We start from the raw sequence: 26173 nt of genomic DNA on the forward strand, positions 1-26173 counted from the left end.
CCACATTGGGCTGCCCTGATGAAGCCCAGTTTGCACCAAGTGGCCAGCCCATTTCAGTACCTCTACAAATAACTGGCTGTACACACATTCTTCATTCATAAACAGGTTAAAGTAAAGAAAATTTGATGTATTCAAAGCGGCCTCTTATGCAGATGCACCAATATTCTAAGCTTCTCTGCCATAGCATGGCCAGAGTCGGACTCATAGCAGTGCAAAGCTGAAGTATGATATAACAAAATCAAAAGTAGTTTTAATGCACGTTTTATTGCATTATTTCACAAAAGCTATATCAGTTGTCAAGATGGAGTGCGCGGGTAAAGTTCATCCTAGCCTTCCGGCCAACGTACAGGTCCCTGGCTCCACACAGAAAGCTTGCAATATGGGAGTTGATGCAGGCCACATAGGCATCATGCATCCTCCGCTCCGCAGCAGCTGAAATCAGAAAGTTTGTAATTATTAATGTGCAAAACATGAATTCTCTGCTATGTGGTAAAACCTTATAATATTATAGAGAAGGCTGCAGCAAAAACACATTTATAGTATTGGCAGTAACCATAAAGTAGGCTCAAAACTAGAGCAAATCTGTAAAGGCTTGCAAGTTGTACAAACCAAATTGAAAAGCGCAGTGTTGTTAGCGGCTCACAAAATGGACTGTTTTCTGAGAGAAAAAAGAAAAGGAAAAACTACCGCATGCTTTATTCAAAATTACGGCAAATGAATTCTACTTTGAAGCTTGAACGCATTATTTCACTCGAATGTGCACTATACTTTTTTGTTAAGTAAACCGAATAAAATACATTTGACCTGATATGTGCAGTTTTCATTATATGGCACATCTTTTTAAAGATCACATTAATGTTCAGCAAATGGTGCTAAACAATGAGCCGAGACCAGTAAATAAAATTTGCTGTTCGCAAGCATGTACTTTTATTTAGAACCTGTGTATCATACCATTTGTTTCAAACAAGAATATTCAGCTAGAGTCGCATATGATTTATAATATATGCATCTGCTCTACTTGGCCAGTGACACATTGTAATTGCATTTTCCTGTAATGGCATTACTTAACATAGAGAAAACTACTGTTAGGCTGTTTAAATGAATTATTGCATGCTAAACCAAACAAAATTCAATCCTAATAAAAACCGTCTCTTTAGGCCAAAAATAGGCAAAAATAAAAATGCAGGTACTACTGCTGGTCACTAATTACATAGCTAAAACCAGCACTAACCAAATTATTAGAACAAATTGCACATGCTTTGTTACACTGCAACTTCAAGATGGTTATCGTAGGATCTTTTAATGTAAACATCACAAATTTGAATCAACAGATGGAAAAATGTTAAATTTAAATTCCATATTTTCTACATTCAATGTATTTTTCCATCCGACAGGCACCAACATAACAAAGATTCCCGCAAACTTTTTCTTTTAACAAAAAGAGAACAATGTATTTAACGGGTCTTCTTTTGCACGCCAAATTAATGCAGGATTATACACTACAGTAATTACTAATGAAAGATGAGGCTCAATGAATGTGCTATTCTAAATTCTCCAGCGGCTGCTCATAATGCATCCACAACGCTATTGCCCCAGACGACATGTTGGAAGCAGACAATGTTATAAATATTAGTACTTTGCTATTAGCAGTATTTCACAGAACCAATGTCATACTGTGGCAGTGCACAGGGGATCGATGAGTCTAGAACATTTTCTCTCATGCATAAGCAGTAAGCAGCCCATTCGTACATTGTCAGGATTCCAAGGTGGAACTAAATATAGAAAAGGGTACCTTTAATATCGACATATTAGGCAAGCAAGTGACAAGTTGAGTGCCACTGCACAATTTGTCTGGTGCCAGCACTCCATAGCATGGAAAGTTTCTAGGATGTACTGTAACACTGACAAGCTTTTCAATGCTAATGTGGCATGCCATAGATAACCTCAACCTAGAATGTTTCAACCAATGGTTTACTTCTTATCAGGTTTATTATTGTCATCGCGCTAAGAGGAACCTTTGTTTTTCACACATGACATCTTACAGGCTTACCTCAAGCAGAAAAAGAAGGAGTAAACAACTGAAACGTTATAAAAAACTTTCAAAGCCAGTAAAAAGACGTGGCTGTACCAATACAGGGCCTGATCTCAAAACTAGTCCTGCTCGAATTGAGTTGGATAAATGCTGGTCGCAGCGATGGCGTAGAGGTAGAACATCCGCCTCGCGTGCAAGAGGACCGGGGCTCAAATCCTGGTGCCGCGCAATTCTCCACCGGGCTTAAGAAAAAAAAAATCCGCGTGTCGATGGAATTGCATTACCAGGCCTGGAGTGCGGCCTGATCTCGGTGACCAAAACCGACAACGCACTCCCTCACCAGACCAGGATTTGGCCACCCTGGTGTAGTACTTGGCCACAACCTTCTATGATCAAACCAATTAACCCTCGGCCCTCAGTCCCCAGCGGCTGCAGAGCAACTGACCACGGCGGCGGTCAGACCTGTGACGCAGCGGAGGGTGCTAAGAATCTCTGGCTCCGGACAGGCCGCCATTGGAATCTGAACCTGGCAACGTTTAACGCTAGAACTTTAGCCAGTGAGGCTAGTCTAGCAGTGCTGTTTGAGGAACTAGCGGCAATTAAATGGGATGTGATAGGGCTTAACGAAGTTAGGAGTACAGGTGAGGCGTATACAGTACTAAAGGACGGACACATACTGTGCTATCGCGGGTTAGAGGATAGACGAGAACTAGGTGTGGGATTCCTCATTAATAAGGATATAGCTGGCAACGTAGAGGAGTTCTACAGTATTAACAAGAGGGTAGCAGCTATAGTAATTAGGCTGAATAGGAGGTACAAGCTGAAAGTGGTGCAGGCCTACGCACCCACATCCAGCCATGATGACCAGACCGTTGAAAGCTTCTATGAGGACGTAGAATCAGCAATGAATAGAGTAAAATCGCAGTACACTGTACTGATGGGCGACTTCAATGCGAAGGTGGGCAAGAAGCAGGCTGACGACCACGCGGTAGGTGACTATGGGATAGGCTCTAGAAATAGCAGGGGAGAGTTATTAGTCGAATTCGCGGATAGAAATAATTTACGGATCATGAATACCTTCTTCCGCAAACGAGAAAACAGGAAGTGGACCTGGAAGAGCCCCAATGGTGAGATTAAAAATGAAATCGACTTCATACTATGCGCTAAACCTGGCATCATTCAGGATGTGGCCGTCCTCGGAAGGGTGCGTTGCAACGACCATAGAATGGTAAGGTCTAGAATTAGCTTAGACTTGAAGAGGGAACGGAAGAAGCTAGCGAAGAAGAAGACCATTAACGAGTTAGCCGTAAGAGGGAAAGCACAGGAGTTTAGGATAGCGCTGCAAAACAGATATTCGGCTTTAACTGAGGAAGATGATATTAATGTTCATTCAATGCACGATAACCTGACATCAATAATTACGGAGTGCGCAGTAGAAGTAGGCGGTAGGACAGTTCGAAAAGATACCGGGAAGCTATCTCAGGTGACGAAAGATCTGATTAAGAAGCGCCAAAACATGAAGGCATCTAACACTACCGATAGAATAGAGCTAACGGAGATATCAAAGTTAATAAATAAGCGCAAGGTAGCCGACATAAGGAAGTTTAATATGGAGAGAATCGAGCATGCTATAAAGAACGGAGGTAGCCTAAAAACAGTGAAGAGGAAACTAGGCATAGGTAAAAACCAGATGTATGCAGTAAGAGACAAGCAGGGCAATGTCATTAGCAATATGGATAAGATAGTTAACGTAGCCGAAGAGTTCTACACAGACCTGTACAGTAGCCAATGTAATCAGAGCGCTAATGAGAAAGACAGCAGTGCACAGCAATGCGTCATCCCGCCAGTAACGAAAGATGAAGTAAAGAAAGCCTTAGAAGCAATGAAAAGGGGAAAAGCAGCTTGGGAGGATCAGGTAACAGCAGATCTGTTGAAGAATGGAGGGGACATCGTGCAAGAAAAACTAGCCACCCTGCATACGCAATGCCTTATGACCTCGACTGTACCAGAAGCTTGGAAGAATGCAAACATTATCTTAATTCATAAGAAGGGAGACGCCAAGGACTTGAAAAATTACAGGCCGATCAGCTTACTATCCGTTGCCTACAAAGTATTTACTAAGGTAATCGCTAATAGAGTCAGGGCTACGTTAGACTTTAATCAACCAAAAAATCAGGCAGGCTTTCGTAAAGGATATTCCACAATAGATCATATTCACACTATCAATCAGGTGATAGAGAAATGCGCAGAATATAACCAACCTCTCTATATAGCTTTCATTGATTACGAGAAAGCATTCGACTCAGTGGAAACCTCAGCAGTCATACAGGCATTGCGTAATCAGGGGGTAGAAGAGCCTTATGTCAAAATACTGGAAGATATATATAGCAACTGCACAGCTACTATAGTCCTCCATAAAGTCAGCAATAAAATTCCAGTAAGAAAGGGCGTCAGGCAAGGAGACACGATCTCGCCAATGCTGTTCACCGCATGTTTGCAGGAGGTATTTCGAGGCCTGAATTGGGAACAATTGGGAATAAGAATAAATGGAGAATACCTAAATAATCTGCGATTTGCTGATGACATTGCCTTGCTGAGTCACTCAGGAGGTGAACTGCAAATCATGATCAACGAGTTAGACAGGCAGAGCAGATCGATGGGTCTAAAAATTAACATGCAGAAAACCAAGGTAATGTTCAACAGCCTAGCAAGGGAACAACAGTTCACAATTGGCAGCGAGAGCCTGGAAATTGTGCCGGAATACGTCTACTTAGGGCAGGTAGTGACAGCTGATCCGGATCATGAGAGGGAGATAACTAGAAGGATAAGAATGGGGTGGAGCGCATATGGCAAATTCTCGCAGATCATGAGTGGCAGTTTACCAATTTCCCTCAAGAGGAAAGTGTACAACAGCATAATCTTACCGGTACGCACCTACGGGGCAGAAACGTGGAGGCTAACGAAAAGAGTTCAGCTTAAGTTAAGGACAACGCAGCGAGCCATGGAAAGAAAAATGATAGGTGTAACGTTAAGAGATCGGAAGCGGGCAGAGTGGGTGAGGGAACAAACACGGGTTAATGACATCCTGGTCGAAATCAAGAGAAAGAAATGGGCTTGGGCAGGTCATGTAATGAGAAGGCAGGATAACCGCTGGTCTTTAAGGGTAACGGAGTGGGTTCCAAGAGAAAGTAAGCGTAGCAGGGGGCGGCAGAAGGTTAGGTGGGCGGATGAGATAAAGAAGTTTGCAGGCAAAGGGTGGATGCAGCTGGCAAACGATAGGGTTAATTGGAGAGACATGGGAGAGGCCTTTGCCCTGCAGTGGGTGTAGTAAGGCTGATGATGATGATGATGATGATGAAATGCTAGAAAATATTAGCTAACATATGGTAGTGTAAAAATTCTTGTGTGCGACTCTCTCAACTGCTGTTTGCATTTTGCATTTTTTTTCATTTTGCTTTTCTGGCCTCTAGCTTTAGGGTGTCGGCTTAGATTCAAAGGTGGCCTAGATGTGAGTAACGGTGGGCATTAAAGAGCACGAATATAACCTAAAGGGTCGCAAAGGGGTGGTTCAGAAAGCGGCAACCAAATATGTGCCTTATGTAGTGGACATGCCACTAAGCGTGCTTGTCACTTACAAGTCCCCGAAAGCAAGCTGGCACCTTGCCGGACATTCTCGAAAATTTGCGCTCTTGCGCCGCCACCCACGTAACCAGGCGTTGGCCCGATATTGCGCACATTGCATTGGCTAGCGCAAGTGACGTCATGATGCAGAGTGCTATCACTGGTTTGCGAGCAATAGAGAGAAAAGGACGGGTGCTTGCCCGGCCCTGAAGGTCACTGCAGCGACTCCCCGTTTCTATTCCCTCATCTGGCTATAGCTGCGCCTGCAGGTGTATGAGTAGAGAGTTAGAATGTGGAGGCAGGTTTTAATTGCCAGTATTTCTGCTCTACATTACCTATCCTGAAAATTTTTGCAGGAGGCTGATACGCAATTCAATATCTATCAGTTTCATCACCTTTTCTAACCGTCATTGGGCCCCCTTTCAGTGCCTTTTTAAGGCTCGAACAAGAATTGCGCAATCTGTAGCATGGTTTTTGTTCAGATGACAATTATTTCTTGATGATTTCCTGATAACGAAACAAGCTTGTAAATTCAACAGATAATTAAGCAATAAAAATTAAGCTTTAGTGTTCTACAGTAATTCTCAAGCAAAACACACTAAAAATTAAAATCCAGTAATAATCAAATTAAACAGCCCTTTTAATGCTCTGCAAGTTGACAGAACCAAAGTAACACAGAGAAATAAAGTTAAAATTTATGAGTTCTTTTACTTTTTGGTGTCCAGTAAAACAAGTACGGAGGCCCTACGAGAGCTATCATCCATCTGTTCAAGCTTACTAATCTGAAGGTGAAATGCTTGCTGCCAGTTGAATTGAACCACCAATACAAGGAAAAAGGATGTATCTGTACGCATCATTTCTTCTCAAAAGAATAGCGTTTACAGCTGGGCACATAAAATCAAAACCACAGTCAATCAAGCAACCAGTTAAACAAAACGCTTACAGATAATGCGAGGGACCAGTAACATCACAAAGTGAAAGCAAGGGCAAACAAGCATGACCTGCGAAAACTCGCCAGCAACCACACATTAGAGACGACGGTGCCTAATAGGTCGCCTGTTCCCTCGACATTCCACCGTAAATTGCCAGTTGACTGGCGTCTTTACGAAATTGTTCAGGATGAGGCATGTAGCCTCGTCCACTTTGTCGGCTCCAATCAAGTCAAGCCGCTTGATGTGAAACCCATAACAGCACAAATTATAATAAAGATCCCCAGGTGGTCGAAATTATTCTGGAGCCCTCCACTACGGCACCTCTTCTTCCTTTCTTCTTTCACTCCTTCCTTTATCCCTTCCCTTACGGCGCGGTTCAGGTGTCCAAGGATATATGAGACAGATACTGCGCCATTTTCTTTCCCCCAAAACCAATTATTAATATTATTATTATTATTATTATTATTTAAATTATAATAAGAATTTTAATACAAAAAAAGAATGAATGAGCAGTTTTAAATTGTAATATTTATTGCACATAAGGCTTTGCTTAGCACCCAGAAATTGTTTACGCCGAATTTTCTTCAATGAATTGCTGTTTCATGGACATGATGAAAAAAAAGCGCATGTGCGATCAAAATAAAAGCACCGATACACCTGTCTTCACTGCATTGCTTAGAAGAATGTGCTGGTGCCAAGCTGATCAGAACATGCTCAAGCTATGAGCGACAAATCATGCCTAATTGACTCCCCACCCCCTCCCCGAATATTTCTTAACTGTAGAATGATTTCACCAAATTTCATGCAAATGAAGAAAATGATCAAGAGTGACAAAGGTAAAAAATGGTGCAGATAAAAGATGAAGGCCTTGCTAGAACTTCCAAAAATTGCCAATATGTGTGAGCAATACCAATGCAGTCATCTTGTACTCCATATTTTCATGCCTGCACGATCCCAGAAAAGTTGAATTTTCTATGCAGGTACTTTCAATTTTCGTTACTTTCGGCAGGGATAAACTTACGTTCAAACATACTGCATAACTGCAAACTTGGCGATATCAAAATCAGGAAATCTTATTTGAGACAACTAGGGAGTGGTTGTTGGGGGGTGGTGGAGTCAGTACATCATTCTGTGTAGAGTCCTTCACGGGAGGGACTTTGCTGTCTACGCTAGCACCGAACGATGACAGCCACTTCAGGAGGCCCACAGGAAAAGCTACGCCTTTTACTGCAGCCTTGTAATGCTTTCCCAATGCTGCACCACAAAATAAGCCATAGCCACTTATCTTTGGCATAAGCTGTACTCAAGGTGATTCTGACCCATGTACCACAGCGTTTAGGGCCCATCTGGGCCTCATGTTGTCAATGTGGGCTTGGAAACCCCTTTAAACATAATATTGACACTTTTGGGCATCATGTAGGCAATGTTTCTTTGAGCTGGCCCTTGAAAAACCAAATATGACCCAATATTGGTAATTATGGGGCAATGTGAGCCAATGCTGCCAAGTTCAGCCCGCACAGATCTCTTGCCGGCAACATTAGGGCCAACTTGAAAACGAGTTGGGCTCAGTGCTGGAAAACTAGGGTCAAGCCCATCTTTTCTACTGCTACACATTTTTTATTGCAGCCTTCTAGAATGCTGTACTCATACTGTACAGAAAAATAAGGTATAGCCACTTTAGCTTTGTCTTAAAGCTACACTCAAGGTGATACTGAGCTGATCTTTTTACCGCGTGAACTCAAGCCCCAGGTAACCACATAGTTTTGAATAACCTGTGAAAACAGCGCTAACAGATACAATGCTGATTGCAGAATTTCTATGTTTACGAATCAGATTATTAAACTTGCAATGAGAAAATTATTCCTCTGCAACAACCACTGAAAAGGCTGGATTACGAGAAGAGCTATTCTGTCGGAGTCTCCAAAGCTTTCTTTTAGCTCCTCAACATCTGCTATGAAACTCAATGAGACGAGCTCTCTTCTTTGAGACAATGTTGCAGAGCAGCTCCGTGACTCCTTTTGAGCTCTTTGATGTCATATCAGATCTCCATAAGTAGCTGCACTATTGATATGTTGAAGCCTGAAACGTTAAAAATCCATGATTACAGAAAGACTGCACATATCCCTCTGAGTGCTTTAGTATAGCTTAAGGTATCACAAATTGTTTTACACTAAAGACTGATTGCACAGCACACAAATGTTTTTTTTTAAATTCGGTGCCATTTGAAAATCGTCAGTATCACCGATATCAACGCACAGGTGTCCGCACTACAAACTGCAAGTTGTAGAGTATGTTGAAGTTAAAAATGGAACAGCACTGCACTACTGGGTCTACTTCGTCTCGCGCATTTATTGGGTCTACCTTTAATCAGCTTGAACCCAACAAGCTTCTCAGCTTGATAGAGCAGCTGTGTATTCTAAAAAGGTTCGAAGTTTCTGATATGAGCGAAACGCATGTCCACTCCTGATTTTGAGAGCGCATTGCACAACATAATCTGTTTGTGACCTGCCGTAAACTGTCAAAGCAGGCAACAGAGAAAAAGAGAAAACTTCGTGGCCTGTGGTTAGTCTACTTGTCTCACAGGGTTCAATTCCCACTAACACCTCTCAGGAAAATTTGGTGTATCGGAATATTCCTGAGCTGTTAATTTCTTTATTTCTCTGTTTCATTAGGACTTTGCACCCCCGGCCAACGCCGCTGCAGAGTTTTCTGTAACGAAAGATCAATAACATTGCCGCATTAAAATTCAGAAATAACGTAGGCCATGTGCAGTAGTTGGTGAAGTCACTGTGAAGACAGCGTTACATGTGACAGCCTCATACTCCGGGTCCTAGGAGCTTATGTGCCAATAAGTTGTTTTTAAGAAACAATTTTTAAATATCCGAGACGGACAAGTCGCCCCTATATCCAGTTTATAGAACTTCCCTGGAACTGCATTGCCACGACTAAGGTTGATGTCATAGGAACCGACAGGCTATCTCACACTGCCATTCAAAACAATCATGACAATCTTGAGAGTTTTCTGGAAAAGAAACAAAACTACACAAATGTGAATGTGGCCTACTCACGTTGCGAGCGTGGGGTGTCCATATGTCGTCGATCTGAAAAATCAGTGTAATGATATATTGCCAAATTCTTTCGTATGATCAGCATATAACTCTCCTGCCACTGTTATTGCAGCCAAGCAAACAAGACTGACGCAGTAAATATTAGAGGTAATAATATTCGTATTCCAAATGGTGACTAAATTTCAGACAGCATTTGCTATTCGATTTTCATTTTCACAATAGTTTATTCTCGTGATAACTCACATAGATACATCGAATTTTATTTTATAACAAAGTGAGAGGAAAATTTGGTTGGTTCATGCTTTACTTCAGTAGGAGTTCTACGATATAATGAAATGAAGAGCGCAAAATGTGACACTCTAGAGATTATAATGGAGCAGTTTTTTGTATTCGCATGGCCCTAAAGGCACAAGGAGCCGTAAAAATATTGAAGAAATGCAATATTTTTATCATTTGAATAGTCCACAGTAGTAGGGTGTATAAATCGACCGTGCATTCACTTGCCGCACCATGTAGGGGAGCACGAACTAGCATCAAGCTGACAGACGCAAGACCGGCACGTGATCGAACCATCAGCTCATCATGTCGCACACCCCTGCCACATATGCAGACCTACGTGCAAGTGGGCTCCACTCCATGACTCAATCAACTCCGTTGCGCAAAGCGGCAATGCAGAAGCCCTAAGTAGTTTCATTTGAGTCAACATTTTTCGGTAGTCCACAACGAGCGCAAAAGGGCGCATTACTGAAGATTTCAGTGTTCCATCTAGCACTCAATCGACAATTGTGAATGCAAGACAGAAGCTTGAAGACATCCATTGACATCCGTTCCATAGGAGGCATGAAGGTCGATCTCCTTTCCATCATGTCGACAGGTGCTTCTGAATGTTACATTTGAGCACAGTCTGCTCATGACAACTTGATAGTGGTACCTGAACTCGCCGACGAAAACATCGCTGACGAAACCGATTCTTGCAGACGATACAAGTAGGGATGATGACAGTGAACCGGAGAGTATAGAGTGAGCTCTAAAAGCCGCACAGGATGCCGACACGGCCAGGAATTTGAAGGGCTACCTAAAGAAAGTACCTGTGGCCTGATATAGAGAAAGCTCTGGATTTAATTGATTTCGTGGATAATTTTGTCCTCTAAAATACTGCTCAGTGTCACCAAGCAAAGATTCTATTGTTTGTTAAATAAATCTGGGCGGACCCAATATTTCATCTAGTATCCATGTCTGATCTCCAACACAGAACAAAGAGCGATATTTCGCATGTTTATAGTAAGCTTTGAATAACAATTGTGCGTTCTTACACCTTTCTGTGTCCACCTTAGAGAACCCATTGCTTGGGTTTATTTGCTGACATTTGCAGATTTTTAGAACGATTATTGGGAATAACAAACATTAGGTCAAAATTAGGCTTAGTTATAACGAGATTTGACTCTATTCGAACATCTTTGATCAGAAATTAGGAATTTCTGGTTCATAAGAACTGGCAATGAAACATCTCGGCATTCTCACATAGCAGTATCTTGCACTTATTAACGAAGCCTACTGCCACTGACATCAATGAAATCATAGGGATTTTTTTTAACATTCATTAATGTAAAATATAATGTAATCATTGTGATAACTCATTAGAAAGTGGGATGCAAGCCTATGAGCTCTAAATATCATTTTCGGTGCTCTATCAACTCCGCTGAGACGAGAGCTGTTCCAACCTCTTTCGTAGGTATATGTGCATGAAAGCTATCCTTGAGATGTTAACCAGCACCATCCTTATCTATAGTGACAGACATAATACGTTTAGTAGCGAGTGTCACATGGAACATGTTCTGATGGGAGAGTAGAACTTGAGCGATAACCTTCTTGCACTACTCATGGCAAAAGTCTGCCAGAATCGAGGCCGTTGATTAGAACAAGGGTATTTAGTAACGTGAAAGTGTTAAAAGCTTCATAATACAGAAAGTCCGGTGTTTTCAGCGTTGTCAAAGAAAAAGTATGGCCATGTCAATGGCAGGAGGTCGTGTACATGTGACATGGCCGGGACTGATCGGGCGGCACCTTCAGTGTCATAACGAGGCCACATCACATGGGAGGAGCTTTCAACTCGGGCTTATCAAGACAAACTTCCAGTTGGGAGAGTGACATGGAAATAAAACTAACTTGGACCTTTTCATCCAAAGTAAAACACGGCACTCAGAGTCCACACAGGCATGTTAGTGCCGCTTGGTGAAAACGAGGCTTTATAGGTATCTAAGTCAGGTGGTATTCCACGATAGGGCAGCCAACTACTGTGTGTGATTGTGTATGTGTGGTATAATAGTAGCAAATTTTAAGAAATTAATTAGTGATTTACAAGCACCTAACTCCATGTATGTTCAAAAGTATCGGCAAGGAGAGCCGCAGGCGGGAGCCGTAAACGCTGTCTGTTATACTCTTAAAAGCAGAGCTTTAGTGTCCCCGAATTTTCTGGCACTCTTGGTTCCATAGGTATATGTAGCTTAAGAGGGTGATCGGCCAAACCCCACTCTTCCAATGGATCAAATTTCATTCGAAGTTATGCCAGACATACTACATCCATAGCTATGGTCAAGGGCGGCGCCAGTAAACATCTCAAGGATAGGTTACAGGCAGCAAATACCTGCGAAACAAGTCAACTCCTGGCACCATAGCTCAGATGGTAGAGCAGCGAACACGAAATTCGAAGCTCATAAGTTCACACCCAGCTGACTGCATTAGGTTGCGCTCTTTTAATTTCTAATCAAGTATTGAAATAATTACATTATATTATTTCACAATGACCAACAAAAAATCTTCCCAAAACCTTCCTTGTGTCAGTAAATGTTGGCTTAGTGTCAACAGGCATAAAGGTGCACAATATACCTCCCAGAGGCTTGGAGAGCTACAAGCTTCTCTCTTACTGAATAAAAAAAATTAACTGCGATTGAAAAAGAGATATGCAAGCAATTGATCCAGTTATCATCATGCACGCAATACACTACTTAGCAGAGCAGAAAGTGTTTGTTAATAAAAAATACCAAAACTATGTCTGCTTCATTGATAACTGCACCTGAAAGTTGCAGCTGTAAAGTGGTTGATTCTCGCGGCCTCTTACCTGGTGCGCTGCGATGATCATCCACGTCCAGGGGCACATCTTCGCAAACTTCGGCATGCCTACAGCTTTCACGAATGGGGCTGGCAGATGACCCTGCTGCACTGCTCCATTCTTCAATACATCCTTTGATACGTGGAAAAAATTTTGTAAGCTTTACCACATAAACAGCTGGTACACACATACAAATACATGCATTTTGATATTACACTACACTTTTCCTAGTAGTTACCAATTGCTGTAGCCTCCTCCGATTGCAGCATATTATTCCATCAGTACTCTATCCTCATCTTTAAATGAAATGCCATACTTTATTTTGCTATTAAAACTGCAGCATACTAAACAAGGAAAACTGAATAAATTGCACATAGCGGAATCTTCAGAGTGCTTTTATTTCAAGACTAGAACAACTATTTACATTATCCGACTAGTGGTATTAGGCAGGGCGGCAAATAAGTTATAATGTAGAGTCAGCACTGAATATGGCAACAAAATAAAGCTGTCAAGGTTAGCTGAATGACTAAAACCTCTGTCATGTAATGCCAACACTTGCACCAAAATTCCAGATATTCCGCAATTTTCTTCTTGCTTTTGAGTTCCAATATTTTTGATGGCTCATTGCAGTATGATGTGCAATTAGCAAGAAATTAAATGCAAACAAATAAACTATAACATTAGCATAAAGACAAAAACTCAATTTTAAGGCATGAAGACCTTATTTTAAGTGACAATGTGCTAGCTGGGTTGATCAAATTTTGTTTATTGTTCCAAATATGTCTGCATACAAAGTGCTTTTTTCATATATCATGGTTTATTTTCTTAAAAGGGTTCATGACAGCTTATTTTCATGTATACCCAGCTAATTGTATTTTGTTCCCAACACGTTAAAATACAATTCCCAGAAGTTTCAGTTGATTCTGTGTGCTCGAGTTTTTATAACAAAAGTTTTGTTTATACATAAAATACTCAATTTGACTAATTATTTCATTACATTGAGAAATTCGCAGGATAGAGGAAGGCATCTTTCCGCCCTTGCAATTATAAAAAAGTAATGCAGCGGCACTGGAACTCTACAAAATCACTTTTCAAGATAACCCGCCACTGCGCATATGGAAAGTCTACCAAGGCAGCCGAATCGCTTGTACACGAAAGCGAAATCCCGTAAAATGGATTCTAATCCAAGGTGGAAAGTTCCGCCGATTACTGAGTCCATTGCTCCGTGCAGGGGAGCAGCTTACTGCGCTGTCAAAGCAAAACCAGGGCCAGTACTTGGGCACCTAGATGTTATTGCTGGCAGGCTGTTAACAAGCTGCGAGGCATAGTTGGCAAAATAAGAGAGAAACCACTCCTTTTTCCTACTCATTTCTTCAGGAAAACCTCTGTTAAATTGGGTTTACTGATTGATTGTTTCGTTAATTCGGGTTGAGGAGAACAATTAACATTGAGAGCACTTGCCACGGAATCAAAAATTCATCATAAAATTTGAACTTCATAAATCGGGTTTTCAATAGATCGACTGTTAACTGTATTGCAAAACGATTGCTGGTCTGACAACCATTGAATCTTGACATCAGGAGAGCATACGTGCTCCGTGTCGTCTGCTGCGTGCTATTGGCTGCATGCTTGCATGCACACCGTGTCTGGCGGTCGTTCGAGAAGTGTTTTAGCTGAACAACATAAAATGCACTTCCCGTGTTTTCTTTCACAAATGGTTAGTACGTAAGCTTAGGGGTCTTTGAGACAGCGGACTTGCTCGTGGCCCGTTTTCTCATTCTTGAAAAAAAAAGAAATATGGGCCCCTGCTGTACTATTTGCACTCCAAAGCCTGTTATTCGCATGTTATGAGGGTGGTCACTTTTGAGCAGTCAAGTGCTCCCATATGTAAAAGCGGCATGTGCCATGCATGCCTTCGCCACTCTACGCCATGAAGAGTAAGGCTGTGGCATTCTGTCGCTTGCTCCCAAATTCTCGGCCGCTATTCTTTTTCTTGATAATTAAACAAATTACAACAAGGTGGCATTACAGTAGGCTTGCGGCATCAGGAGCAGACAAAAGTTCCGAATGCGACAGCTTCCCTGCTGCATGCACGTGTCAGTCGAACATACGTTACTTTCAACTCTTAGAACCCTTCTGCAGAACCAAGCGGCTGGCAAGGCCAAAGCGACTCGAATGTTTCACTGCCTGCACAGCACGTATGGTCACCACCGGCTAAATAGGTGCTTAAACATAAATAGTACATCATTAGCATTGACTGGATGCATGCAAAGTCCAGTAGGAATGCGGGAATTAACAAGAGTGGCGACCTGCGCTGAGGTTGTTTACATTGCAGTGCACAAACAGTACTGCTCGTTTGCTCGGCATAACACGCAAGGTGGGCTCTTCATATCTTAAATATTACCTACGCTTGCCCACAAATTGTAGGTTTACTTGTTTACACATTAAGATAACATTGCAATAAGAGATAATGATGCTGCCACCTGCTTGAGAAATTTTTCGCCTAGGACCGGCGCTTTTCGCTACATTTATCTGCTGCATTCAAGGTCTCCAATATTTGAAATAATACATTTATATAAATATACATTCAGAGGCAATGCGCATTAACTAAAACAAACAAATTTATGTCCAGAGTTTATGTCGTCTGCCCCAGCATATGCTCTGCACAAATGTTTACATCGGCACTTCTCCCTTATTGTACGCCCATCCTGCGCACTAAGCAGTCGTGGCTTTTCTTAAAGATAAACTTTCTTTGATGAAACATTTTTACAGAATACATAAATAAATGCCAATGTAGACAAAGCTACACTCGATGAGAATTTGCATGCACTAAAGCTTATCAGTTCGCTTCCGCAATCACCGAAATTAACACACGAGTCCTGCGGACTCGCTAGGCCATGTAACAAAACAGGCCGAGTGTCCGCCGCAGACAAAAATGCAAGAATCTGGCAAAAGTTCATCGCTGATTACAATAAAAGTGTGAAGATATGAAACGCAGCCACCCGTTTCGCGTTTCTCGGTGCGCCGAAGGTAGGCGCAAGCACAGGTTTTCAGTCAGTTGCCTCACCGGGCATGAAGCTTGCACTGGGCTGCACAAGCCCAAGCATAGGCAGCAATCAAGGAGCGGCATTGCTGCGTGGCGTTTTGCCCATGTCACTTGCCTCGCCGCTTTGTTTTGTGTAAAGACGGCAACTGAAAGCACATCTTCGCTTGTGTACACACGTCGTGTATGTCACCGTGGCTTGAATGAGGTCCAATCAGGTTTAAAATTTTAAGTTCAAGGAATGTCATGTCAACGAGCACCCGTTCTCTTCTGTTTCCACTAAGCTCATTCTTTATACTACTACAATATGTGGTCATTTGTCGTGCTGGCATCGTCGCCAGTATAGCATGTCAGACCATCGCGTTAGTGATGGCATCTGTATACAAACCACTCCGCCGACTGTCGATCGGCGCAGCATCGGCCTAGTTTAACTAGACCCTACCCGTGCCGAAGAAAAACTACTTTATACTGTTATCTATTTTGCGGAAACAGTCGCTCATATATGACGGATGACCGCTACATCGATTGCCGAAAAAGTACATAGGACAAGAGACCTTGCTGCGCATTGCAGCGATGATGGCAGGCGATGTTGGTCCGTGTGTGTCCATATGATGTCACAAAAGTATTGAATATGGCGGCTGCTTTCAGTGGGAGGCGTTTCCCCGGTCTCAATTTTGATCGCATTTTTGGAATATAGTTGCAACCAAGGCGCTAAAATTTCGGAAGTTGAATAATGGGCTTTTTTATTAGTTAGAGAATTACAAAGCTTTAATATGAACAACGACCGTATCACGGCCCCTTTAAGCCTTCACCTCCAAAGGGTGGCTAGAAATAAAGAACAAAATAAAACATTCCAAATAACTTGAGAGCAATAATACAACCTACCATCAAATGTGGGCATCTGGAGCTGTGCAAGTTGAACATAAATATGAAATGCCAATCAGGTTATTCCCATGACCCTCTTTACTCGGATCCCAACTTGGCTCGGATGAATGTCCTGAAATCACTCAGGCTATAAGGGACGCCGTAGTGGGGAAGGGCTCTTACTAATGTCGACCACCTGTGGTTCTTTAACGAGCAATGCCATTTCACAGTACACATTATTGAAACACGGCTGCCACGGCTTGTATCACACCAGGTCGTCCGGTCAGTAGTCACCCACTGCAGTGGGATAAATCCTGAATTAAGCATGCAGCTATATTACTGAACCTACAGCTAGGTAAAACTCATTGTAAGTCATGAGGATACATTGCTCATGGCTTTAGCAACATGCAATGCTTCATTCGTCCTTAATTGAGTCTCTGATTGCGCTGTGCACTTGATTCTGCATCGGAACCAACTACCGGCGAAATAGTTGAATTTGGTTAAATGAAAGATGCTGTAAAATGTTGCAGCAAACTGCAGCTGCCAATGCTTATACTAAAGACCAATCACTTTCATTTTAAAGTGAAATGAGTCAAAGCCAATAGCTACATAGATGTCAATAATGTTATAAGTAAATTCACAACTATGCCAGATAGGGCCTCAGTAATTATGTTATAATATGCACCCAGGCGTTCAATTCTAGTGTAAATATTAGAAGAAAAATGTTTTGCTGTTGTGATCTTATAAGCCTACTTATAGCTGCTGAACGACAGACGTGAACAATACATGTTGCATGTTCACTGCAGTGTTTTCGCACTCATGAAGAGTGCTTCCATGGGGAGGTGGGGCTGTGCTCACCGTTCATACAATGACCTAAATTAGTTTGCCATTTTGTGCCTTTGGTAATCCGAAACCAGGTAACACATTCACATTACCTGTCCCAAAGATGCCATACATACCGGGCACAATGAAACAGATGGCGATTTCACTGAAGGCTCTTTCAACTCTCATTCAATAATGAGAAGCTTAAAAGTACTAATGCTAAGGTCTGCAGAAGTAAGATGTTTTACGGTTCACTTGTCAGCTTCGCGTTGCCGCTTGGAATGCGCCTGTATGAGATATTCAGTAACAGGTAGTCTCCATGAACTACAGCGGCATGAAAATGAGCCATTACAAACATTTAGAGTGAGCACCTGAGCTAGTTAGCACTGCTACCGCCGAGGTAGAGAAACGGTTCGTCTCTATTTCAGAGCCAAAGCTCACACATCGGTAAGTGACAAAGGTGCTTCCGTAGAACTGCAGAGACGCATGTTGTTCAGGCACATTCACAGCGATGAAGACCCGGCGAGATTTTTTTTAGAGTTGGCAGTGTGCGTTTTATAACTGCAGATAGTTTATCAGAACAGAACCCTCAATTGCCAGCTCTACTACAAGTGACTTAGGGTGCTTCTTTAGATTTTTTTTCTCAGGGTTAGATGCAAACTTCCCGGGCAAGGCGCATCCGGAATAAGTGCCTGATGGCCATCAAGGATACCTTAGACGTTATATGAGAGGACATGTGTCCTCATTTTGTGTTGGACCTTGAAATAAGCTCTTGGGGCATGCGCTTCGTTTTTTGGTGGAGTCTTGGTCACCAAGGCAGTGTTATTTTTTTCATCACGGATAATAGGAACTCTGTGCTTGCATCAGGGCAATCATGGAACATCACCATGTGCAAAGCAACCTCCTTACTTAAGCTCGTCCACTAATATGTGCACAGTGCACTGTCCTGACAGAAGCCAACATAAAAAAGAGGCAACATGAATAAAACACAGCCGGACTACCAAGCGTCATCTGCCACATCCTCACAGTGCACAATGCAAAAAAAACACTTATCTCAGTTTTGCGTCTCCTTATGAGCACCCAATATAACAATCCATGACCACTTTTGTGTAAAAAACTACTGTCCAATGGGGTGATAATAAGGCTTCTGAAGTCCAACTCTCCGGTTTCACAGAGTCACTGCTATCAGGAACTACTTCAATGCCGGAATAGGGATGGAACTCAGCTCACGAGGCTGCTGGGCCTGTTTCTTGACCTTCGCTAGAGCAGCGTTAGCCAGCACCGCTGCCCATCTGAAGTGGAATTCATTTACGACATAGTTTCTGCGGCTGTCGCGCGCAGCAACTACCGGCCAAATCTCCAGTGATCATAGATTCTAATCGGTAATTCGAATGCAACACATGAACATTGCATGCTTGTGGAGCAGAAGTTCTTGTCTGCTATGTGCACTGCAAAAAGCAGGCAGAGATTTCAAACTGCAGCACTGCGACTGCACGCAATTTCTTATCACCCATATGCAATCAGCACTGTCATTAGGGCCAGCAGCACCCACTGCAGCAACTAGTCTGTGCACCTCTTCGTTCCTACTGAATCCATGCATCGCATTAGTGTTACGCTCCCTTCATAGCATAGGGCGGAGATTTCTGTAAATAATCAAATGTGAAGCCTACCTTATGAATACCATAATATCAGCATGTAGATGTTAAAGAAGCACGAAAGCCAGCATGATATTGCTTTGGAACAAAGGAGCACTAATAATAAAACATGTGTCTGTGGCAGGGATGAATGAGGCAACTGGCAGTTAGAATCAGCAGAGCAAAGAGTTAGTAAATAAAAAATTAGGAATTAGAAATATTGTTTCTATTTTAAAAAGTTGTGAGTAGGAATAGGTAGGGAGAGTTAAAATGGCAACCTGCCAACGACTATTCGAAGTTGTGCTGAAAACCCGAATTCATATCAGCACGTGCTACTACAAAGAAACGAACGACTAACTGATGCGAACAATTGCCGTGCATTTGTAAATTCGTGTACTGGTTGACATGAACAATCAAAGCTAGCTAAAGTTGTGACAAGTATAGGGCCCACGTGGCTATACAGAAAACTTAACTTATACCCCTGTCACACGGATTTGCTAGAAGGGTTACCAGAAAAGGCACCTCTTTTTGCGAAAGGACTGAAAGTTCAAACGGACTGCGACAAAGCTACACGGTGCAGTCGTTGAAGGTGAAACAATCGTTGAGGCTTAGCACCCGCTGTTGTTCCCGAGGTGGCTCAAGTGAGTGTTTTAAAATTGAAGAGGGGAATTTTGTTTATTCCTCGAGCTCAGACACTTTTTTATTCTAATTGCTTCCGTAAAAGAACTGCAGCAGCTGCTCCCATCAGCGGCATCAGGTTGTGTCTACTGACATGGCCACCAGGAGCTCTTGGTTTTGCTGAGACAATTTTAACCCCTAACTGTTTTGAAAGCAGCGCGTAGAGTATAAACATGCGTACAAAAACAAAACCCACAGACACAATTCGTTTTTTAAATATTTTTTTCAAAAATTGTTGGCTGAATCTATCTTTTTTCATTGCTTCTACTTTTTATGTTGGATAGCGATGTGATTGCTGGTTCTCGCAGGCCGCACCTTTGGGCTCTAAACGTCTTAGACGAGAGCCTTCCTCTCCAAGGTCCTTAGCGGCAAAAGTGCAACATTTGTGCCATGTTGCTGCTCTCCTTACGTCTTTGTATATAAGGACTTGATTCTCATAGGCCTTTGTGGTGCCCGTGTGAAAGAGATATTATGTGAGAAGGAATGACCAAAACGTAATCAACCAATCCAGGCAATTCACACAGCCAGCAGAAAGCAGCTAACTTACATTAAGAATTACAAGGTGCAAATATTTAATTTTTAAACACTTTCAGAATGTCGCTTGTTTCATATACAAGGGGTGCTCAGTAAGAATCTACTGAAGTACCTTCTGTCAGAATTAAGTTGAGCTTTTTGTACAGATTGTGACAAGTGTAAAAATAAACAGATTAGCGGCTCAGTTTAATTAAAATATTTGAAGGGACGCGACAGCAAGTGCAGTGAAATGTGGGCTAGGTGGAAAGGAGACCCTATTTTGCAAGTGAATTGTTTAAAAATAAAAAAATAAAAACGAAAAATATGAAAGGAACACTCTTGAACGTTCATAATGCACCAAGTAAAGTTTTGAGTAGAGCATACCTTACAAAAAAATCTATATGTCCAATCTCGCATTGTTATGGGACATGGAACATCAGTCAAGCACCATGAGACGTGGTCCAAACAAGAGTTCAGGCAATAAAAAAAGTGTCAACTCCAAGAAATTTTCTGAGGATTGTCAGCTGGAAATACTATGCAAACAGCAGTTCATAAAATAGGAGGCGTCTTTGTCACTAAAGTTCCCGCCACACAAGCAAATAAAATAATACACCTAAGCTTCATAAATAAATGTAGGCATTGTGTGGGAAGTCAAAGCAAAATTGTTCCTAACTAACTAACAAGAATGCCCTAACTAACAAGCCTCTCAAATTGCACTCTCTGGGAATATGATATGAAGATCAAACACTGAACCTGCTGTGCAGGCCTGTTTCTCGGTGCATACTTTTTGTTCTCTAACATAAAGAAATCTCGGCACAGGCTACAATTGCCTGATGATAATGTATTCAAGGATGCTGTAACATGTTTCCTCCTGCAGCAGCAACACATCTCTTTCTAGTTCAAGAGAAAGGATATGAGGTGAATTAAAATTAGCGCGCTTACTCAGGAAGATTACACTGATAAGTGAATAGTTTATTTTCTCCTAAATATTTTTTTATATATTTGGGCAGACAAAGAGCTGAGTACCCTTTGTGTTAGCCTGGCCTGGAAATACCCGCGGATGCACTCAGTGAATGCCTCCACGAACGCAGATTGTGTAGTGAGTAATAAAAAAACGGAAGTTTTTATTATTCTGCCATGGCTTTCATGCTGATGATTGTTTCTTAAAGAACGGTAGACACCACATTTTGTTTGCACGTTTCAGTGTTTTTAATTATGCACAAGCTTTTACTATACACGGATCCCCATGTCGCATTTGCCTATGACCGGTAATAGTTTATATCCTAACATTTTTCTTGCCTGTTCAGTTTCGATGAGAACAGTTCAGCGGTGGCTATGATGTCAAAGTCAAGTCTAGGGCATGTGGCGGATAAAAGCGCTGTTAAAATCGATGCTTCTTCTGTCCCTGCGATTCCTGTTTTTGAGGAACGCTGGCTTTATAGTTTTAGTGATTCAAAACGGCGAAGCAGCGATTATATTGCGGCGAATCTTTTCAGTTTTTGTTCGTTTGTTAATTCTTGAAAGCTGCCGGCACGCCGCTTTATCGCTTTCTTTGCGATGTTAGACGCGACCAGATTTATCTCGATTGATCGCAGTCAGGCGGAGCTGACTCTACGTTGTTCCGGAATGTTCTAGTAACTTTGCCCTCTTCATCGCAAAAGTTCTCTATCAGCTGGTCAATCTGGATTAGTATAAAGTGTGGAAGAAAATAAAACAAATAAGACACATCTACGCTTAAACCATCACATGGTGCCTGGCACTCATTTTGGAGGAAATCAGCTACTGCCTCAGAATTAGGTACGAGAAACGTTTCCTTTGCGCGAAGTGACGACAAATGTTTCAAAGGATAGGAAGACACAAACAACTGCCAAGAATTGTGCTCAGTGACGCTTGCCCAGAAAGGAACGTAAGGCTTGTGCATCATAGCACTAAAGAAAATGTCTAGTACCGAATGTTCAGCTTTCTTCATTTTCATTGCTATACCTTCTAACTTAAACTTTCGAAGTAAAGTCACTGCCTTCTCCGAACACTTGCAAGAGCCGCTTCTCACAGCTAGGCAGATAACAGTAACGGCTTCAGGACACTGTAGTGCCGGGCTCCAAATTAATTTAGACCAAGTGAGGTTCTTTATGCTTCGCCGGCATTGTATCGCAGACCGACGCCTTTTCCAAAGTAGCAATGCTTACTACCACACGTATACATAACACACAAGTCGCATGATTCCTCCCAACATGTATGCAACAAAGGATTGCAACCGCTTCGAGCGATCTTTACAGGTTCCATTGGTGTGTCCCTGCTAAGTGTAAAATGTGGCTAAAATATGCTTTGTCATATTCAATGCTAAAAAATATTTTTACAAAGCATGCAGCAAAACTAGCGAAAGAGAGCTCAAGAACAAATATGCTTGAGTAAAAAGCAGCCAAAATTTTTTTACACGTAAAATGAAGTAGACCAAGTTAGAACGTGACTTGCACAATAGTATGCATAACAGCTATACAAGAGAGCAGAGAAGGTAAGGAAACGCAGGGACTCATTCTGGGGAACATGATGGACTCTAACAGTCACTTCCATCATGGCATCTGACAGCGTAACAATAGGCCAGATAGCATTCAATTCAAGCTTAATTTCATGCAAAATGCTTTCAGTGATGGCTACAAGTTATAACATACAAATGTTCGTTCTTAAGTAGAGACGACCAGAGGATTCATGGACGATGTCAAATGTTGCGGAACCCACAAATGCCTATACTGAATCAGCATCACTTAGGCCTCAGTACCTAAAATTCAAGCTTCAGGGCAAATGACTGCTAAGTACCGTCCGTCTTCTGTTAACATGCCGTGAGAAGTATTCACTAAAAGTTGTTCATTATGAGTAATTTTACTGTTCATGCACAGCCGCACTGCACATAGAGCATAGGCCTTTAATCTGCTTTTATCCTCACACGAGCTAACTGCACCCATCAATTAACCACCTGTAAATAAACTAATTGGTCTGATCATAGAAGGTTGTGGCGAAGTACTACACCAGGGTGGCCAAATTCTGCTCTGGTGAGAGAGTGCGTTGTCGGTTCTGGTCACCGAGATCAGGCGGCACTCCAGGCCTGGGTATGCAATTCCATCGACACGCGGATCTTTCTTTTTTTTTAAACCCGGTGGAGAATTGCGCTGCACCAGGATTCGAACCCCGGTCCTCTTGCACGCGAGGCGGATGCTCTACCTCTACGCCATCGCTAATGAAGACATCTACAATTTTTTGGTCACGTCATGTATGTTTGTCATTATCTTTTGTTTGGCGCTTTCTTATTGTAACGAAGAAGACGAAGTTGGCAGTGGCCCGAGACGGAGATCTCGCGCTAGGCCAGAGGCCATTAAAACCATCTCAATGCCATCAGTCATCTTGTCTCATACTTCGGCTGGCCGTCACGTAACATTTGCTGGAAGTGCGGGGTCACATCAACATCCTGGTCCTGGGTGCTTCGGCGTCCTGTGTCAGCCGTCAGTTCTTGGCCTGCGTCGCTCGGCCGTGCCCCAGCCTTTCAGACCCGAACGGACCTCGCCGTTGTTCCCCCCGCCCCGTCCCCCGACCAGACCACTCAACACGACGAAGTGAACCCGATGCAAGGACCTGACCTATCGACCCCACCGACCCGAGACGCTGCCCACACGTGACGACACCGTTCCCCTGCCCATGCCGTTCGGCGCATCCTGGGGCCTCGACCGTCGGCTACTGGCGACCTGCGGCCCGGAAGCTTCGTGCACCAGTCATTATTCAGCCATATCCCTCATCGTGGCGGCCAGCACCTCACCCCTTTCTCGTTCTTGCCACACCATCTTCTGAGGCCCATAGTGATTTCGTGTGTCTCTGTCACCGATCGGGACGATCGCTCGGTGGCCCCGGGTAGTGTGACAAAGACGAAGTTGGCAGTAGCCCGACACGGAGCGTTCGCGCTAGGCCAGCTGCCATTAAAACCATCTCACTGCCTTCATTCATCTCGCCTCATACTTCGACTGGCCGTCACGTAACAATATTATAACCCACTAACAAACCGGAGTCGTAATTCTAACATACACTCATGGAGTGAATATATGCCTCTGAGATAAATCCAGCTAAAGCTAGCAATTACCTCTCAGCGCATTTATTTTTCACTTCAATGAATTACGAAACATTACTCCAGCGCACAAAAACACACGAACGAAGAGGATAGACACAACGTACACCGGACATATTTTTTGTGTGCCGGAAATATGTCTCATTATTCTGCCCAGACCCGACTATCCCAGCCCTTTATGCTTAGCCTTGTGGAGAACCTTTTCCTTGCCTTCCACCGTCACGTCCTGAGCACTTGCCACTGGAACAGCATTGTACAACTGCTTCTGTTGACCAGAGGGTTGTGGGAGTCCTCTTATGAAGTAGTTCAACGTTTGGGGTACCATTCATGGTGTCATACATTGCCATCTCTACCTTGAATTCAGATACACCTACCGGAGAAAAAACACGCGTATAAAAATTCTTAGCCATATTCGCAGCCAGGAGCATGATAATAATTGTAATTGTACGCTTCACAGCGGCAGTATGATTTAACGCCTGTTGAAGCAAGAGAGTAAGAAATCATATCGTTTATTACCAAAAAAGACTTACACCTTGACGTTGATGGTGCCATGCAATAGTGGTGAGTTCTGATAGCAGTGTGAAGTACAAAAGGCAACTGCTTGCTTTGACGTTTACAATATTCAAGTTTAACTGCACAATTTTTGAAAGAAAATTGATTTCATACTTGAAAATCGCAGATTGGTATGTGTGGTAGCAAATACTGGAGAAAAATAATAGAGCGCTGCCAGTGTTTAAATGAACACGCAGTGACTGGTTCGGTTTACGGTTTGGTTTGTATAGGTTTAGCGTCCCAAAACGACTCAGGCTACGAGAGACGCCGTAATGAAGGACTTCACAAATTTCGACCACTTGGAGTTCTTTAGCGTGCACTGACATCGCACAGTACACGGGCATGAAGTATTTCGCCTTCATCTAAAATCGACCGCCGCAGCCGGGATCGAATCCGCGTCTTTCGGGCCAGAAGCTGAGCAACATAACCACTCAGCCACCGCGGCGCCTTCGCAGTGACTGCTAAGAGCAGTTTTCTAATTACAGTCCTTGCCGTTGTCCTTGTCAAGCAAGGCACTAGTGCCGGTTGACCTGCAGTAAATCTAATGTGTCCTCAATATGCTGCCTAGTTAGCAAATTTCTTTTAGTCGAACTTGAACGAAAAATTACTTGACATTTTTGAGCTAGAAGTGCATGAGCTATTGATATAGTCCAAGGCAAACAATTTAGTGCCTTAGAATAGTGTTCAATGCGGGGCCCACACGCAGAGACGATGGACTTGCCACTGTTTCCTTATAGAAAGTAATAAAGGAGTGCATGGCATGTGGTGTTCATGCTAATAAATACAAAATATCAATAGAAACAAAACAAGTGCAAAGAAAAATTAGACACAAGTTCTTTCATTACAGCTTATGTGACACTAGAGAGTACATGTTCATGAAGAAGTAAAATGGTCATTTTGAAATTTTGCATCATCATGAAATTATCATCAGCATAGTCCGGATGCCTTTTCTTCACACAAAAGGTTTCCAGAGGCTCCGGTGCATTTTAGTTTTTTAGTACAGTGCATTTAAAAGACAAAAATTGGTCAAGAGCCACAAAATGGTAATAACTGTGCACCATCTTTTTCATTTCTATGCTTCATTTTTTTTAACACAACCTCCCATAGTACCCACATGATTTGCTGCAGGAGCAGGATTCCGGTGTGCACCATTCACAGTCCATGAAGGACCTGGCTGCTTTTTCCAAGTGTTATACT

At 42.6% G+C, this 26173-nt stretch overlaps 1 protein-coding gene across 1 annotated transcript in view; it reads right to left on the minus strand.

The window, feature by feature from the left end:
• Positions 1–245: 245 nt before the first annotated feature.
• Positions 246–26173, minus strand: part of LOC144130169 (uncharacterized) — a 30400-nt gene continuing 4472 nt past the window's right edge. Inside the window, exons 2-4 of the mRNA XM_077664173.1 lie at positions 12772–12894; positions 9654–9686; positions 246–432 (exon numbers count right to left, since the gene is read on the minus strand). Coding sequence (XP_077520299.1) covers positions 322–432; positions 9654–9686; positions 12772–12894 — 267 coding nt within the window. The 3' untranslated portion in view covers positions 246–321. The remainder of the gene's footprint in view (positions 433–9653; positions 9687–12771; positions 12895–26173) is intronic.

This window comes from Amblyomma americanum, chromosome 4, assembly GCF_052857255.1.
Source record: "Amblyomma americanum isolate KBUSLIRL-KWMA chromosome 4, ASM5285725v1, whole genome shotgun sequence".
Lineage (NCBI taxonomy): Eukaryota > Metazoa > Arthropoda > Arachnida > Ixodida > Ixodidae > Amblyomma > Amblyomma americanum.